The following is an 18,900-nucleotide window of genomic DNA, read 5'->3' on the forward strand; positions in this document are numbered from 1 at the left end:
AGAATGAATATTATACCAGGTATTTTGAAATATGTCAACACGTATTATTCTGAAATTAGGAATCTGATTGAAATACTTGGATCAGCGATAAGGTGGAATAGTGGCTGAGTGGTTAGCACTGCTGCCTCACAGTGCCAGGGACCTGGGTTTGATTCTGGCCTCTGGCGACTGCCTGTGTGGAGTTTGCACGTTCTACCGTGTCTGTGTTTGTTTCCTCCAGGTGCTCTGGTTTCCTCCCACTGTTCAAAGGTGTACAAATTAGGTGGCTTGGCCAAGCTAAATTACTCATGGTGTTTTGGGATGTGTAGGTTACGTGCATTAGCCAAAGGAAATGCAGGGTTACAGGGATAGTGTCTGGGTGGGATGCTCTTTGGAAGGTTGGTGTGGACTTGTGGGGCTGAATGGCCTGTCTCCCACATTTTAGGAATTCTATTCTACCAGGAGATTCTACTTCCATTCTAGTTCATATCTATTTAAAGGTGTTGAAATATGTTAGACTGGTATACTTTGGGCACCACCTCAAACATTTTCAGCACTTCCGCTCTGACCAGTGAGCAATAAGACAAAAGGAAATAGAAACAGGAGTAGCCATTTGGCCCGTGGAGTCTGCTCCACCAATCAATAGGATCATGGCTGATCTGACATTTCTTGCAACCACTTTCCTGCTCTTTTCCCGTAACCTCTGTATCCCCAACTAATCAAGAACTTATTGATCTCAGTCTTAAATATTAAAAATTGGGAGGGCAGAATACTGCCCTCACAGATCTCCGTGCCAAGGTATTTCAATGACGCTTAGCCCTCTGAGAGAAGAAATTCCTTGCCATCTCAGTCTTAAGGTGCCCATTTATTCTTAGACTATGCCCTGTAGTCCTAGATGACCCCATCAGGGGAACATCCCCTCAACACTTACTCCACTGAGCCCCATAAGAATCTTATCATTCAATGAGATCGCCACTTATTCTTCTGTACTCCAGTGAGCTGAATCCTAACCTGTTTAGCCTTTTCTCAGAAGGCAATCTCTTTATAGCAGGAGGAATTATCTCTGACCTGCCTCCAGTGAAATGGTATATTTCCTCAAATAAGGGAATCAAAACTACTCTCAGTTCTCCAGATGTGGTCTCAGCAGCACCGTATACCGTTGCAGTAAGACATGCCTACTCTAACTCCTTCAATCATTCCATTTGTTCTTTTATTTTTGTTCACTAGTCAACAAAGCAAGTGCAGTTCTTGACTTGGAGGATAAAAGGGGCCTTTAAGATGGAGGGGAAAAGTAATCTGAAAACTGGGAAAGGTGGAGTGAGGGAGAAGAAGAAAAATGTTTGATTGGGAAAAGATGCCTATAGGGGAAATTTAAATAGAGAAAAAGGAGGAAAATGAAAGAGAAAGGAAGGATCAGTGGTTATCCCTGATAAGCTAAGAGATGCTCAGAAATTGGGAGGGGCTATGATGCTCTGTTATCAGAATGCTTGATTCTGGTCATCAACATAGTTGTGAACTATTGTTTGCATGAGAAACATGAGCTTTACTCTTCTAAATAAAGGCTGATGTATGGAGGAGGAAAAGCGTATTTGTATATTAGATTAGATTACTTAGTGTGGAAACAGGCCCTTCGGCCCAACAAGTCCACACCGCCCCGCCGAAGCGTAACCCACCCATACCCCTACATCTACATCTACATTTACCCCTTACCTAACACTATGGGCAATTTAGCATGGCCAATTCACCTGGCCTGCACATCTTTGGACTGTGGGAGGAAACCGGAGCACCCGGAGGAAACCCACGCAGACACGGGGAGAACGTGCAAACTCCACACAGTCAGTCGCCTGAGGCGGGAATTGAACCCGGGTCTCAGGCGCTGTGAGGCAGCAGTGCTAACCACTGTGCCACAAGCCGCCCACTTAATATTTTTATTAAGAAACAGTTTAGAGACTATAATTTTAATATTTTACCTGAAAAATGAGACTTCTGTCAGTGTACACTCCCTCAGAATGAGGGGTACAAATCTAAGTATTGCACTGAGTTTTGGGTTACCTTATTTGTGGAAAGATATTTCACTGAAGGCAGTTCAGAGATGAGTCCCTCTTGGTATGGAAGGATTGTGGGCTGAAATTCCCCACTAGAAACTTGTAACTCAGGCATAACTTGTAACTTGTCTGCATAATCAACACAGCATGTATTTCCATTTTGTCTAATATTGCGACACTGTCTGTTAACCAGGGAATAATGTAAAATTAATTTCCATTCTTGTCTACTTTGAAGCTCCGTTTTTATTCATGTTGAGAACTTCCTATAAAATTATGACTTCAAGTTCCTCTGATTTATTTCCATACATCTTTCAATTACAACTGATCCATTTGATTCTGTTCTGCTCTGTATTCTTCTGGTTTGATTCTTTTTCTCTCATCAATTTGTTTATTTACTGTTAGCTGATGCTGGTTGAACTCATTTTCCAAGCTCTTATCCCCACCCGTCCAGTATAAATGTCTCATCACTTCTCCATTTAATCATTCAGCCAGCATATTAGTAGTTCTGTTGCCAAATGTAAACCACTGGACCCAGTGCCCAACAAAGTGCAAACCTGTTTACTAACGCCACACTCTTAACTCCTTCCTGTTTTCTATTATAGCACCCTCCATATATTGTAATTCAGGCATTATCAAGTCTTGCTTCTAACCTTGTCTCCCAATCTCTGACTTTTAATAGGTCTTCAGCATTTCTTTGTCTAAAACAGCACTTTTGACTCCATGTGATGGTGATTGGTTGCTCTTTCTCCCACATAAAACATTTTTCTGTCTATGCAAAATGAGCCTATCACTATTACATTTTTAGCTATGTTGCTATTTTGCTTTATGTAGTTTATTTCTGTGCAGTTTACTTTCATTTGATGGTTTTGACCAGAGGTCTAATTTTCCTCACAGCCAGCTAGAGTTTCTAATTTGTTTGAGCACACCAATTTCTCTGACCACATCTCTGACGATTGTAGTATTACTCCAAAAATGGTCTCTCTTTGATGTGTTGATGTATCTTTTTCTCAAGTTCTGAGTTTAGAGGTTAAGTGATCTGAGTTGATGACACTTCACAAGTCAGTAGTTAGTAGCAGAGCATCTACATCTTTCAAGAATGAGATAGTTTCCTCTTCCTGTGCTGCTATTTTAGATTTCAACTTATCCACAATGTACTTATTGTTTTAGAAGAGCTTGATTTCACATTGTCCCACTTCATTTCATAATCAACTCTATTGATGATGTGCCGTTGGTTCAGTTTTATTATATTAATTATGTGATCCTGAGTAAGAATGCTCTTTCATTTTTATCTCAAATGATCAGAACAGTTCTGATAACTATCTCAATTGCACACAGAGCATAATTGTTCATTACACTGATGACTACAATGTAAGCCATATTTAACAAAAGCTTGCATTTTAGAATGTGATTTTTGTTTGTATATAATGGAGCATTTTCAGGTTGAAAACATAGAATTAACTTTTGATAGCCAGTGAAGGTGGTGACCTAATAATCCAAGATGCAACTCATGCCAAAGGTTGTGACTTTCCCAAGGTTTATTAGAGGGACCAATAGTGTTAAGAGTGGAGGTTTTCATCAACTCACTGTTTCCTTAGAGATTGCATTCTGGAAAGAGTGTAATCACTGGTAGGTACAGACTCAGAAACATTCTATCAGTTTTAGTGGGATGATGGTGGTGATGCAGAATCCAGGCTATTTATAATTTTTACTTGTTTCCGTATTATTGATATACAACCACAAAGTAGCAGTGTTCTTTTTGTTCTGCACATATCCCACATGTTTTATTTTCTGTTTATTTTTGTTTAAGGATGTATGTCATGCATCTGTCCACGGAGATATATTATGCATCTGTCTTTTTGAGGTGGCCTACTTTGTTTATGTAACATGGACAAAGTTTTGGCTTTTCCAGACATCTGAAACTCAAATCTTCACTCACTCTATGTTTAGCCATTTTTTTGTTTCTGTCAATATAATTTCGAAGCCCCAAATATACACGAGCAATGATTAATCAAATATTAATATTGCACTTAAAGATTTTAAAGTTGGATATCTAAGGCTGGTAGTCAGCACTGAATGCTTCTTAACGCAACAATTCATTTGGTTAATGGAGATTTGCTAATTTCTGCACTTGGCAATCCAAACAGCAGTATTTGCACAAACGACACAAATAGAATCTCTACAGTGTGGAAACAGGCACTTCGGCTCAACAAATCTGCACCGACCCTCCGAAGAAAAACCTGCCCAAACCCATTCCCCAACCCTATTATTTACCCCTGACTAATTCACCTAATCTCCACATCCCCAAACACTATGGGCAAATTAGCATAGCCAATTCACCTAACCTGCACATCTTTGATTTGTGGGAGGAAATCTGAGCACCCGGAGGAAACCCATGCAGACACAAGGAGAACGTGCAACCTCCACATAGACAGTCGTCTTAGGAATTGAACCCGGGTCCCTGGTGCTATGAGGCAGCTGTGCTAACCACTGGGCCACCGTGCCGCCCACATGGGAATTAATTCCAGAACCTCCTTGTACAACTATGGAGTTAAGAAGAAAGATGAATTCTTATCAGTCTGTCCTACTCTCTTTCCAAGACCACTAATGCATGATCAGAACAGTGTGGAACTTCGATCAGCTCATGCCATCAGTGTTCCTCACTAAACTGATATAAAAAATTCTGTTTGAAGCCAGAACTAGCTGCTTATCTCTCATGTGTCAGAATACAAAATAGTTCGAATTTTTGTAACCGGTGACTTTGTATATGGGCAGTATACAGATAATATGTATTGTAGCGTACATCATCTGCAGTCTGTGGTTGCACTTATTACTCTTTAAACATTCTGAACAAAATTGCAGAACTTCTTTAAAAGTGTACATTTATTTTTATTATATATGAAGCATACTTTGACCTCATCAATTATATCATAGATGGAACATTGCTAATTTTTGCAAAAATCTTATTTAATATTTGGAAATAATAGCTGAATAACTATTTCTTTGATTTTTCTGAACATTCATATGGGAATGATTAGTCCCTAAATTATGAATCAGTTCCTTGTGAGTAGGTTGGAAAATGTAATCCCATACATGGAATGAATGGGTTAAATTGCAATTTGCATTTAAAAGTTTGATTATGAGTGAGGAATGAGTTATAAAATCCCACACCTTATTTGTGAAAAACAACCAGAAATGATTTACCACATGGAAAATCTGAATAATGAGAATAAGATAATTTAATATTAATATTTGAAAAGTTCCCTCATGGTAGGCTGGTACAGATCAAATTGAGAGGAATTTCTTAAGTGCGTACAAGACAATTTCCTGATTCAGTATGTGGATGTACCTACTAAAGAAGGTATAAAACCTGACCTATTCTTGGGAAATAAGGCAGGGCAGGTGACTGAGGTGTCAGTGGGGGAGCACTTTGGGGCCAGCGACCATAATTCTATTCGTTTTAAAATAGTGATGGAAAAGGATAGACCAGATCTAAAAGTTGACGGTCTAAATTGGCGAAAGGCCAATTTTGACGGTATTAGGCAAGAACTTTTGAAAGCTGATTGGGGGCAGATGTTCGCAATAAAGGGACGGCTGGAAAATGGGAAGCCTTCAGAAATGAGATAACAAGAATCCAGAGAAAGTATATTCCTATCAGGGTGAAAGGAAAGGCTGGTAGGTATAGGGAATGCTGGGTGACTAAAGAAATTGAGAGTTTGGTTAAGTAAAAGAAGGAAGCATATGTCTGGTATAGACAGAATAGATCAAGTGAATCCTTAGAGTATAAAGGAAGTAGGAGTATACTTAAGAGGGAAATCGGGAGGGCAGAAAGGGGGCATGAGATAGCTTTGGCAAATAGAATTAAGGAGAATCCAAAGGGTTTTTACAAATATATTAAGGACAAGAGGGTAACTAGGGAGAGAATATGGCCCCTCAAAGATCAGCAAGGCGGCCTTTGTGTGTGGAATCACAGAAAATGGGGGAGATACTATATGAATATTTTGCATCAGTGTTTACTGTGGAAAAGGATATGGAAGATACAGACTGTAGAGAAATAGATGGTGACACCCTGCAAAATGTCCAGATTACAGAGGAGGAAGTGCTGGATGTCTTGAAATGGGTAAAGGTGGATAAACCCCCAGGACCTGATCAGGTGTACCCTAGAACTCTGTGGGATACTAGAGAAGTGATTGCTGGGCCTCTTGCTGAGATATTTGTATCATCAATAGTCACAGGTGAGGTGCCAGAAGACTGGAGGTTGGCTAATGTGGTGCTACTGTTTAAGAAGGGCGGTAAAGACAAACCAGGGAACTATAGACCGGTGAGCCTGACCTCAGTGGTGGGCCAGTTGTTGGAAGGAATCCTGAGGGACAGGATGTACATGTATTTGGAAAGGGAAGGACTGATTCGGGATAGTCAATATGGCTTTGTGCATGGGAAATCATGTCTCAAACTTGATTGAGTTTTTTGAAGAAGTAACAAAGAAGATTGAAGAGGGCAGAGCAGAAGATGTGATCTTAATGGACTTCAGTGAGGCGTTTGACAAGGTTCCCCATGCGAGACTGATTAGCAAGGTTAGATCTCATGGAATATAGGGGGAACTAGCCTTTTGCATACAGAACTGGCTCAAAGGTAGAAGACTGAGGGTGGTGGTGGTGGAGGGTTGTTTTTCAGACTGGAGGCCTGTGACCAGTGGAGTGCCACAAGGATCTGTGTTGGATCCTCTACTATTTGTCATTTGCATAAATGATTTGGATGCGAGCATAAGAGGTAGTTAGTAGTTTTCAGATGACACCAAAATTGGAGGTGCAGTGGTCAGCGAAGAGGGTTACCTCAGATTACAACAGGATCTGGACCAGATGGGCCAATGGGCTGAGAAGTGGCAAATGGAGTTTAATTCAGATAAATGCGAGGTGCTGCATTTTGGGAAAGCAAATCTTAGCAGGACTTATACACTCAATGGTAAGGTCCTAGGGAGTGTTGCTGAACAAAGAGACCTTGGAGTGCAGGATCATAGCTCCTTGAAAGTGGAGTCGCAGGTAGATAGGATAGTGAAGGCAGCGTTTGGTATGTTTTCTTTTATTGGTCAGAGTATTGAGTACAGGAGTTGGGAGGTCATGTTGCAGCTATGCAGTACATTGGTTAGGCCACTGTTGAAATATTGCATGCAATTCTGGTCTCCTTCCTATTGGAAAGATGTTGTGAAACTTGAAAGGGTTCAGAAAAGATTTACAAGGATGTTGCCAGGGTTGGAAGATTTGAGCTATAGGGAGAGGCTGAATAGGCTGGGGCTGTTTTCCCTGGAGCGTCGGAGGCTGAGGGGTGACCTTAGAGTTTTACAAAATTATGAGGGGCATGGGTAGGGTAAATAGGCAAAGTCTTTTTTCCCTGGGATCGGGGAGTCCAGAACTAGAGGGCATAGGTTTAGGGTGAGAGGGGAAAGATATAAAAGAGACCTAAGGGGCAACTTTTTCACACAGAGCTTGGTACATGTCTGGAATGAGCTGCCAGAGAAATTGGTGGAGGCTGGTACAATTGAAACATTTAAGAGGCATTTGGATGGGTATATGAGCAAGTTGGATACAAGATTTGTTTGGCCAAAGACGATAGAGGGTATTCTGGAGGGGTGTTTTTCTGACTGGAGGTCTGTGACCACTGGTGTTTCTTCAGGGTTGGTGTTGGGCACTCTTACTTGTAATGATTTGGTCTGATTAGCATTTGCATATGACATGAAAATTGGTGGAATTGTGAATAGTGAGAAAGGATATTGAAGGATGCAGCAAGATGTAGATCAGCTGGAAAATTGGGCAAAGAAATGCCAACTGAAGTTTAATCTGTACCTGTGTGAGATGATGCATTTTGGGAGGTCAAATGCAAGAGGAAAGTATACTGTAAATGGCCGTAACCTGAGGAGCACTGATATACCTTGGGGTCTAAGTCCATAACTCCCTGAAACTGGCAACACAAGTGGATTAGGTGGTAAAGAAGGCAGAAGACATGCTTGTCTTCATCAGTCAAGGCACTGAATATAAAAGTTGGCAAGTTGTATGGCAAATGTATAAGAGTTTGGTCAGGCTATATGTGAAGCACTGTGTACAATTCTGATCACTTCAATATAGGAAAATCATGGAGGCTTTGGAGAGGTTGTGGAAGAGGTTTACCAGGATGTTGCCTGGATTGGAGTGTATTAGGTGTAAGAAAAAGTTAGACAAGCTTGGATTGTTTTCGCGAGAGCATTGGAGTCTGAGGGGAAACTGAAAGGAGTATACAAAATGATGAGAGGCATGGATAGGACAGATAGTCAGAGTCTCTTTCTCAGGGTGGAAATGTCAAATACTAGGGGTCATAGGTTTAAGGTGAGAGTGGTAAAGTTTAAAGGAGATGTGCAAGGAATGTTGCTTTCCTGCAGAGGGTGATAAGTACCTGGAATGAACTGCTGAGGGATGTGGTCTAAACAGATACGATTGTAAAGTTTAAGAGTCATTTAGACACATATGTGAACAGGCAGAGAATAGTGGGATATGGACCATGTGCAGGCAGATGGAATTTGTTTAGAAAACATCGCGGTGGGCCGATGGGCCTGTTCCTGTACTGCACTGTTCTATGATTTGAATTAAATAGTCCTTTAATATTTTAAGCCGCTGTAGTCTGTATATTTGTCATTTTTTCCTTAAGGGAAATGTAGCTATTGAAGTGAAAGAGCATGCTAAGAGTGAGAATAGGAAGAAAACATTTTATTTTAAATTCACTAAGCAGATATGAGCCTCAATGGCTTGGTCTGCATTTATTATCTGTTACCTGGTGATTGTAAGGCAGAGAGAGTTTCATGATTAGTAAGGGAACCAATAGTCACGGGAGAAGACAGGAGAATGAGATAAAGAATCATATTAGCCATGATCGAATGGTGGAGCAGACTTGATGGACCAAATGGTCCAAATCTGCTCCTACATCTTATTGTCTTCGGTACCCTGGAGAAGGAGCTGATGAGCTGCATCCTTGAAGCACATGGACTGCAGTGGTTCAAGAAAGTGGACACCACCACCTTTTTGAGGGCAACTATGAATGGACAATAAATGTTGACCTGCTAACGAACACCACACCCCATGAGTGAAGTTTTAAAAAAAAAAGTTCTTCCTATTCCACCATCCAACTTGTTATTCATGGACTTTCAGCTACAGTTCAAGCTGTAAATTAATGTATGTAAAACATGTACCCAATTGGACTCATATTTGTGTTCACTTAACAATTATGGAACACAGTGAACAGAAGGAGATCATTTAGTCTCTCAAGCCTGTTTCATCAACCACTAAAATCGTGGTTGATATCTAAATCAATGCCCTAATCCAACCCCATACTTTGACTTCGTGCAGCTAGCAAAAAACCATCTGATACATTTCTTTTTAAAATTATTCCTTCAAGAAATGTAGCCTTTGTTGGCTGGTCAGCATTCATTGCTCATTCTTCAGGGTCAAGGAGTGGGCGCAAGGCATTCTGTAAAGGGAGGATAAACAACTAGACGTAATGGTACATGTTAGTACCAACAACATAGTCAGGAAGAGTGAGTTAAGTAATCCGTTGAAAAGCAGGACATCTAGGGTTGTAAACTCAAGCTTACTAGGCAAGGTAGCATAGTGGAGAGCACTGCTATCTTGCATGGTCAGCGAATTGGATTCAGTTCCAACCTCTGACAACTGTCTGTGTGGAGTTTGCATGTTCTCTCGTATCTGCATGGGCTTCCTTCCACAGTACAAGGATGTGCAGGTTAGGTGGATTGGCCATGCTAAATTGTCTGTAATCTGAAGGGCTTTTGCCCGAAACGTCGATTTCGAAGCTCCTTGGTTGCTGCCTGAACTGCTGTGCTCTTCCAGCACCACTAATCCAGAATCTGGTTTCCAGCATCTGCAGTTATTGTTTTTACCTAAATTGTCTGTAATGTCCAGTGATGTGTGGGCTAGGTGGATTGTCCATAGCAAATGCAGGGCTTTTGGCAGGATGCTCTTCGGCGGATCAGTGCAGACTCGATGAGCCAAATGGTCTCTATCTGCACTGTGGGGATTCTCTGATTATACCCCATGCTACATCTGACTGAGGCCGGGAATAGGAAGATTTTACAGTTAAAATACTTGGCTAAAGAGTGAGTGAAGGAGGGAGGGCCACAGGTATGTGAGCCATTGGGATGTACAAGAAGGATTAAACTGGAGGGGTAGCAATATTGTGGCAGGGAGGTGTGTCAGTGTCACTTGGCATGGTTTAATCTAGTGTGACAAGGGGTGGGAACTAGCACAGTAGGTCAGTAAGTGGAAATGACCAAGGAGGCTTTAAAGACTAAAGCCAGTAAGGATAATTCCATGCTTTATGACTCTGAGTATGACTCTAAGATGAAGAACACAGAGTGAGAGATTACTGAACGCTGCAGAACTGGTGGTCTGAATTGCATTTGTTTTAACACAAAAAGTATGACAGATAAGGCAATGAACTTACAGCTTGGTTTAGTGCATGATATTGTAGCTATTACAGAGACTTGGTTGTCAGAGTGACAAGACTGGTAGCTTAAGGTTCTGGGATTTAGATATTTCGGGCAAGATAGGAATGTGAAAGAAGTAGGGGATTTGGCCATTGAAGATAGAGGGTATTATGGAGGGGTGTTTTTCTGACTGGAGGTCTTTGATCACTGGTGTTTCCTGATTAAACCAAATTTCTGTTATAGCTACAATATCGTATTTAAATGCACTAAACCAAGCTCTAAGTTACCTGTCATCATACTTATGATAAAACAAATGCAATTCAGACTGCCAGTCCCACAGTGTTCAGTAACCCCTCGCTCTGTGTTCTTCCTCTTAGTCATACTGTACTGAGGGAGGACACTTTGGAGGGCTCATTCAATGAGGCCATGCATGTAGAACTCTGGAATGGGAAGGTTGCATTCACCTCAGGTTGTACTTACAGGCCTGCCAACAGCCAGAGGGTGATACAGGAATAGGTATGTAGATAAATCATGGAAAAGTGTGAAAATAATAGGGTTGTTGCAGTGGGAGATTTTAACTTCCCATATATGAACTGGGATTCCCTTAGCACAAAGTTTCGGATGTTGGGAGGTATTTGTTAGATACATCCAGGAGAGTTTCTTGAAGAAATGTGTGAATACACAAGGAAAGGGACCATGCTAAGCCTGCTGTTGGGGAATGATCCCATCCAGGTGAAGAATTTTCAGTGGGGGAACATTGCGGGAATAGTCACCATAATTCGTCATTTTTAATTTGCTGGTGGATAAGTGTAAGAGTAAAAGTACTAAATTGGGGAAGGCTATCTATGACAATATTAGGCAAGAACTGGGGAATGTATTTTGGGGGCAGGTGTTTGAGTGTAAATGTGTGTCTAGATTTATATCATGTGGCAATCTTTTAGAGTTCAGGACCATTATGTTCCTGTGAAAATGAAGGAGAAGGTTGGCAAGATTTGGGAACCTTGGATGATGAGAAATTGTGAGCTTAGTTAAAGAGGAAAAGGAGCCATATGTAAGGTTAAGGAAATTGAAGACCGAGCCCTTGAGGAATATAAAGAAAGCAGGAAAGAACAAGTTAGGAGGGCTAAAAGGGGCCATGAAATTACCTTGGCAAACAGGATTAAGAAAAATCCTATGGCTAACTATAAGTATGTAATGAACAGAAGAGTAGATTGGAAAGGTCCATTCAGGGACAAAGAAAATTTATTCATAGAGCCAGAGGACTTGAGTGATATCCTTAACGAGGGCATGTCAATATTAAAAAAGGTGGTGATTTTGGTGTTAATGTAGATGGGTACCTCAGATCTAAAAGGATCTATTCCAGAATACTGAGGGAAGAGAGGTAGAAATGGCAGAGGGAATGTAATCTGTACAAATGCAAGGTGATGTATTTTGGAAGGTCTCATGCAGGAGGAAATTATGCAGTAAATGGCAGAGCCCTTAGAAGCATTGACTTAGAGAGGTGTACAGGTCCACAGTTCCCTGCAAATGGTAAGACAAGTGGTGAGTTTTTAGCATTCCCCACCCCCCGACCTTCCCCTCACTGAGGATGAACATATCAGTGCTCAGTAAAGGTCTCACCTTCATCTCACTACACTCCTCAGTCAACAAATTCCATACATGTTGCGACATTGAACTTTTCTTCCACTGCCTCCGCCTCCATGCTTACTTTTTAAAATTGTGACTCCCACCCACCCTCCAAGGACCTCTTCTCCCACTGCAAACCTACTCCATTCCCTTGAACACATCTTCCTGGTCTCTTACCCACCCTGGATCTTCAGCTCCAACTGCTGCCGTGACATTGACCACCTCAACCTGTCCACCCCTCTCACCCACTCCAACCTCGCACACTCACAAAGCACAGCCCTCCAGTCCTCTGCTCCAACTCCAACCTCACCATTAAACTATTGGATAAGGGGGCGTGCAGTGATAGTTTGGTGCACTGACCTCTACATCTCTGAAGTCAGGTGCCAACTCTGCCATCTCTAGCTACTGCCCCCTCACCTTCCATCACCAAACCATCTCCCAGATTATCCACAACCTCATCATCTCAGGTGATCTCCCATCCACAGCCTCCAACTTCATAGTTACGCAAACGCCCAACCACCTGGTTCTACCTTTTACCCAAAATCCACAAACCTGACTGCCCCAGTTGACCTATTGTCTCCACTTGGTCCTGTCCCACTGGACTTATCCCTTCATATCTTGACACTGTCCTGTTCCCCTTTGGTCCAGGAACTCCCCACATAAATTTGGAACACCACCACACCCCCCTCCTTCTCCTCCATGACTTTCGTTTCCCCAGTCCCAGTATCTATACGTGTTCATCTGCCACGGCGAAGGCGTCCAAGCCCTCTGTTTCTTCCTGTCCTGCCAATCCATCCAGTGCACCTCCGCCAACACACTCAATTGGCGTAACTGATTCTCATCCTCAACAACTTGGAATCCTTCTACATTCTTCAGACCAAAGGGGTAGGCATGGGTACCTGCATGGGTGCTAGCTATGTCTGCCTCTTTGTAGCATAAATGGAACAGTCCACCTTCCCCACTTCTTCCTCTGCTACATTGATGACTATGTGATGGCCACCTCGTGTTCCATGAGGGGGTTGAACAGTTCAGCAACTTCACTAATACCTTCCACCCGTTCCTGGACCTCTCCATGTCCATCTCTGGTGAATGACTCAACATGGGCATCTGTTTCAAACCTATCGACTCCCACAGCTACCTGGACTACATCTCTTTCCACCCCCAGTCCTGGAAAACACGATCCCTTATTCCAAATTCCTCTGCCTTTGCCACATCTACTACCAGGAGGGGCAATCCCACTCCAGGACATGCCAGATGGCCTCCTATTTCCAGGCCCTCAATTTCCCCTCTTACGTGGTCAGCAGTGCTCTCTAAGTGTATCTCCTCCACTTCCTGCACCTCAGCCCTTGAACCCCACCCCTCCAACCACAACAAGGATGGAAACCACCCCCTCCCCGTACTTCCATCCCACCAATATCCAGATACAGTGCGTTATCCTCCGCTATATCTGCCATCTACAATTAGACCTCACCACCAGTGGCATACTTCCCTCCCCATCCCTGTCAGCATTCTGCAGAGATCATTCCTCTCTGTGCCTCCCATGATAGGTACACATCCTATACCAACCCACCCTCACCATTGGCATCTTCCCTTGCTGCTACAAGAGGTGTAAAACCTGTGCCCAAACGTTCCTCCCCGCTCCCCTCCATGCAAGGCCCTAAAGGATCTTTTCACATTTGGCAGAGATTTCCCTGCACATTCACCCACCTCATCTTCTGTGTCTGTTGCTCTCAATGTGATCTCCTGTACATCAGGGAGACAGAACGCCAACTCAACAGAGCATTTCTGGGACACACACCCAACAACCCCACCGCTCTGTGGCCAACCACTTCAACTCCTCCTCCCACTCCAACAAGGGCATGCAAGTCCTGGGTGTCCTCCACCGTTATTATAAAGGAGTTTGGCAACAGATAAGGTACTGACTATGTAGCTGACTAGGACGCACCTGCAAAGTGCAAAACAGTGTCTAATATTAGATGTGATTCTACAGTTGAACAATATTCACTGGATTAACCTGGATGTGTGGAGGAGTATACAGACAATGTTTTAACGATTGTCAGCCAGGCTTACACTTCTGTATGTACTGAAGGTATGTATTCTGTTCTTTACAGACAGAGAACATGTGCATGCACTGTACTAGGTTCAACTCAACATTACTTTTATATAGTGGATTCCAGAACTGCATAAAATACTGTATCTGTTGCCTAACCAACATCTTAAATGTTTCCAGCATAGCCTCCTTGCTTTTGAACTCTGCCTCAACTAATAAAGGCAAGTATCCAAGATGCCTTATTAACCACTTTATCCACTTGTCCTCCTCCATCAAAGGGCCAATGTACATGCTCAGCAGGGTCCCTCTGATCTTTGGTACTTCCCAGGGTCCACCATGTATTCCCTTACGTTGCTTGCTTATGTATCGGTGATTACACTGGAGAAAGTGCAGAGGAGATTATATTGCTGGAGCTGCAGACTTTCAATTATAAAGAAAGATTAGGTAAACTGGGGTTGTTTTCCTTAGACTAGGCGAAAGTGAGGACTGCAGATGCTGGAGATTCGAGTCAAGATTAGTGGTGCTGGAAATGCACAGCAGGTGAAGGGCTCCTGCTCGAAACGTTGATTTTCCTGCTCCTCGGATGTTGCCTGACCTGCTGTGCGTTTCCAGCACCACACTCTAATCTTGTTTTCCTGAGAGCGGAGGAGACTTGAGAGGGTATATGATTAAGATGTAGAAAAATATGAGGGTCATAGAGAAAAGAGGGAACTTTATTCCTTGCTGGAGATATCAATGACCGGGGGCATAGATCTAAGGTAAGGGGCAGAAGGTTTAGAGGAGATGGAAGAAAACTCTTTTATCAAGACTGACGTCCCATTTGCCACTGATCAGCCCATCTGACTGGCTTGTCTTATATGTGCCTGTATTCTAAAACCTGACACTACCCTTTTGGTGATCTGTTTTCATGGGTATGGTCAGAGTGATTCAGAATTTCATTTATTACCATGCTTATAACACCATGTTGTATTTGCTCACTGCTTCTAGGGACTAAGTAGCACATCAGGTGCTCCCTATAAGTTTTGAAGTACCATAGCTGCTCAACTCGGGAAGAGAGGCAGCAACAGATCCAACAGTGTGAATACAAATTTAACGTTTCTAGCTACACCCCGCATGGGGTTTTCTGAGCAGAGTTTGCAAGAGTAGGGCAAGTTTTTGAGCAAGGTTAAAAGACCTGTTACTTCTAATTCTGGATAGCGGAATTTTACTGGTGAAAATACTTAGTTTGTGCAATTTTATTCAGCTATGTATACTATTCTGTGACCTAAAAATGTTGCTATATTTTTGATTTAGATTCAACAGATTTGGCTGATTCTGCTCCATCTTCATGCAATCAAAATTTAGAATCCCTTTCTGAAACACCAAAGTATCCTGAAGGAACTTTGACGGAAAGCATTTTGATGAATTCTAGACGTCCGAAGATACACAGCAGACGGTTTAGAGAGTAAGTGAAATTCTGGTGCCTAATCTTGGAATGAGTTTGATTATTAAGCGTGTTGCTTAATTTAGTTCCACATGAAAGTAAGTATTTCGACATTTGTCGTTAGATTCTGCAAAATTCTGATCCTTTGAATTTGAGCACTTGTACCATTTGTACTTCCAAACAATAGAACATTGCTGGGGTTAGAGGTCGATATTGTCATTAGATCATGAAGTACTTTTACATACTCACACTCCAGATCAGAAACACCTTCAGCTCCTGTATTCATTCTCAATTCTGTATTTGTCACCTACTTTCTAATTTACCCTTGCCCCTTTCACAAAAACATCACCTTTCATGTTGCTTAGCAGTGTACTACTGCTCCACCCAAATTATCAGCATACTGTTATTGGCTCTATTGCTGATATCATGAACATGTCCCTTTCCCTCAACACCAATTACCTGTTTTCAGAACTAAAATCACCACACATCCACCACCACTTTTACAAATAATACCACATCAGTGTTAGAAATGCAGAACTCTTTAAGGGTTAACCAGAGTTGACTGAAAGTGAGTGATGTTCACTGGACTTTGTGTTTAACAGCTGATTAATTGGGATCTTGTGGTGAATAATAGGGTCCCTGCTTCTGAGCCAGGAATCCTGGGTTCAAGTCCCATCTGCTTCACAGGTGTATAAATAACCTCTGTGAGTTGGTTGAATTTGGGGGAAAAAATTCTTCTTTTAGAGAAAGGTATGTACGATAGGAGGTGGAGTATTTTGTATTTCCCTCCAACACCGTCAATCCATGGAAGAAAATACTGTAGAATTTCGGACATAATATAAAGGACTAAAATTCAATTTAGAAACTTCAGATTCTGTGTTGGCATTTGCATTGTTAGATTGCACACAGATTTCATTTGTCCATTGTCCATTGTTCAGTGTTGTGGTAATAACTCTTTATGAACAAATGGTTGCTGCTGCAAAAAACTCATTTTAAGGAGATGATTGTTTCTAGCTATCTCCTCAGTGCTGTGGTGGAAGTCCTTATGATTAATTACTCTCAAAGTTGAGGTGGACTTGGCTGAGACACCTGTATGGATTGAATTTCCAAACTACATTTTGAGGAGAGCCATGCATTTGTAGATTTCTGAATAAAGGTAAATAGAGGATTGGGGTGATAGCTGACAATGAATGGATCCCAGAAATATGAGCAATAATTAATCGATGTTTTCAGTACCATCATACATTGTCCAAGTTTGAGGAATGAAGTATTTGAAGCAGCCCGTGAAAGAGATGGTTTTGAACATTAATTTGATTTCGGTTGTGCTGTATAAAACCGTGGCTGTTCCTCAATAATGTATGGCCTTGATTGGCTGAACTATCATTTCGAAAGCCTGGACAAAGACAGAAATAGGGACCAACAATATGAAAGCTCTACCTGCTCTCAATTCTGAGATGGTAATACATGACCATCCTTAAAGAGAGTGGCTCTCACTTGTGAAATTAAAGGACTGCATTATTTCATAAACTATGTCATCCAGAATGATATACCATTATTACTGAATAAGCTTTTGATGAAAAAGGTGAAATACATTTGGACATGAGGATGATTTTGTTAAAGTGGTAAACTTGCAATTCACTGGATCTAGCATTATTGTGTTCCATTTAAGAAATGGAATTTCTTATCAGGAAGGCCAAGATTTCTGTTGATGAAACCATACGGAAATTGTATAAACAATTTCTCATCTCTCAGAAATTAGATCTATTCTTAGTTGATGCCAGCATTACAAATAAAGAATACATCACATTGCAATGTGGCAAATGTATTACATATCAAGTTAGGCCACCACATCTGATTGTAAGTATTTCATTAACTCAGGAATTTAATGAACGAGTAGCCGTGAATCTAAAGAAATAGTTTGGAATGACTGTTGCATTTTGTAGATATTGATTGAGTTTTTTGAAGAAGTAACAAAGAAGATTGATGAGGGCAGAGCAGTAGATATGATCTATATGGACCTCAGTAAGGCGTTCGACAAGGTTCCCCATGGGAGACTGATTAGCAAGGGCATGGATAGGATAAATAGACAAAGTCTTTTCCCTGAAGTGGGGGTGTCCAGAACTGGAGGGCATAGGTTTAGGGTGAGAGGGGAAAGATATAAAAAGGGACCTAAGGGGCAATTTTTTCATGCAGAGATTACATTACATTACTTACAGTGTGGAAACAGGCCTTCGGCCCAACAAGTCCACACCGACCCGCCGAAGCATATACCATCCAGACCCATTCCCCTACATTTACCCCTTCACCTAACACTACGGGCAATTTAGCATGGCCAATTCACCTAACCTGCACATTTTTGGATTGTGGGAGGAAACCGGAACACCCGGAGGAAACCCACGCAGACACTGGGAGAATGTGCAAACTCCACACAGAGAGTCGCCTGAGGCGGGAATTGAACCCGGGTCTCTGGCGCTATGAGGCAGCAGTGCTAACCACTGTGCCACAGTGCCACCCACAATGCGTATATGAAATGACCTGCCAGAGGAAGTGGTGGAGGATGGTATAATTACAACATTCAAAAAGGCATCTGGATGATTGTATGAATAGGAAGGGTTTGAAGGGAAATGGGCCGGGTGTTGGCAAGTGGGACTAGATTAGATTGGGATATCTGGTTGGCATGGACAAGTTGGACCAAAGGATCTGTTTCTGTGCTGTACATCTTTATGACTCTATGATCATTGTTCCTTCAAATGGTGGAGGATTGCTAAATAGTACTGAAGGCAGTTTAGGGTTCTGACCTCATTCTAATTGTGTAGGCAATATATCCCAACTACTTGTAAGAAATTTGTTGCATGTAATGTCCTTGCCTGTGCTATTCATAAGTTACAGTTCAGCTGTTGTGCCACTATTTCTGTACAACATTTCATCAATTATTGCATGGTTTCTCTCACACAACTATTGCTGAACAGACTTTCAGTAGTAGACATTACTGTAACATACAAATTCTCTTATGTCCTGAAATTCATCATTTCCAATTAGGTCAATGATCGTTAAGTATTCGTTGGTCACCCAATACCTATGCTGACCTGCTTTTCCATGAGTGTGTCAACTGTCATCTGTCCTTATTCTCATTATCATCTTGGGTATACTCAGCCTGGGTGACCATATAGAGTCATAAAGATGTGCAACATGGAAACTGACCCTTCGATCCAACCTGTCCATATATCCCAACCCAATCTAGTCCCACCTGCCAGCATCTGGCCCATATCCCTCCAAACCCTTCCTATTCATATACCCATCCAAATGCCTCTTAAAT

At 41.9% G+C, this 18,900-nt stretch overlaps 1 protein-coding gene across 10 annotated transcripts in view; it reads left to right on the forward strand.

The window, feature by feature from the left end:
* Window positions 1-18,900, forward strand: part of secisbp2 (SECIS binding protein 2) — a 136,982-nt gene that overhangs the window by 72,329 nt on the left and 45,753 nt on the right. For all 10 annotated transcript variants that reach the window (XR_011962700.1, XM_072586432.1, XM_072586407.1 and 7 more), the window contains one exon: window positions 15,455-15,605. Coding sequence is in view for 9 of the 10 variants with exons in the window: in XM_072586432.1 (XP_072442533.1) it covers window positions 15,455-15,605 (151 nt within the window). In the remaining variant the exon portion in view is untranslated. The remainder of the gene's footprint in view (window positions 1-15,454; window positions 15,606-18,900) is intronic.

The sequence above is a fragment of the Chiloscyllium punctatum genome, chromosome 2, assembly GCF_047496795.1.
Source record: "Chiloscyllium punctatum isolate Juve2018m chromosome 2, sChiPun1.3, whole genome shotgun sequence".
NCBI classification, from domain to species: domain Eukaryota; kingdom Metazoa; phylum Chordata; class Chondrichthyes; order Orectolobiformes; family Hemiscylliidae; genus Chiloscyllium; species Chiloscyllium punctatum.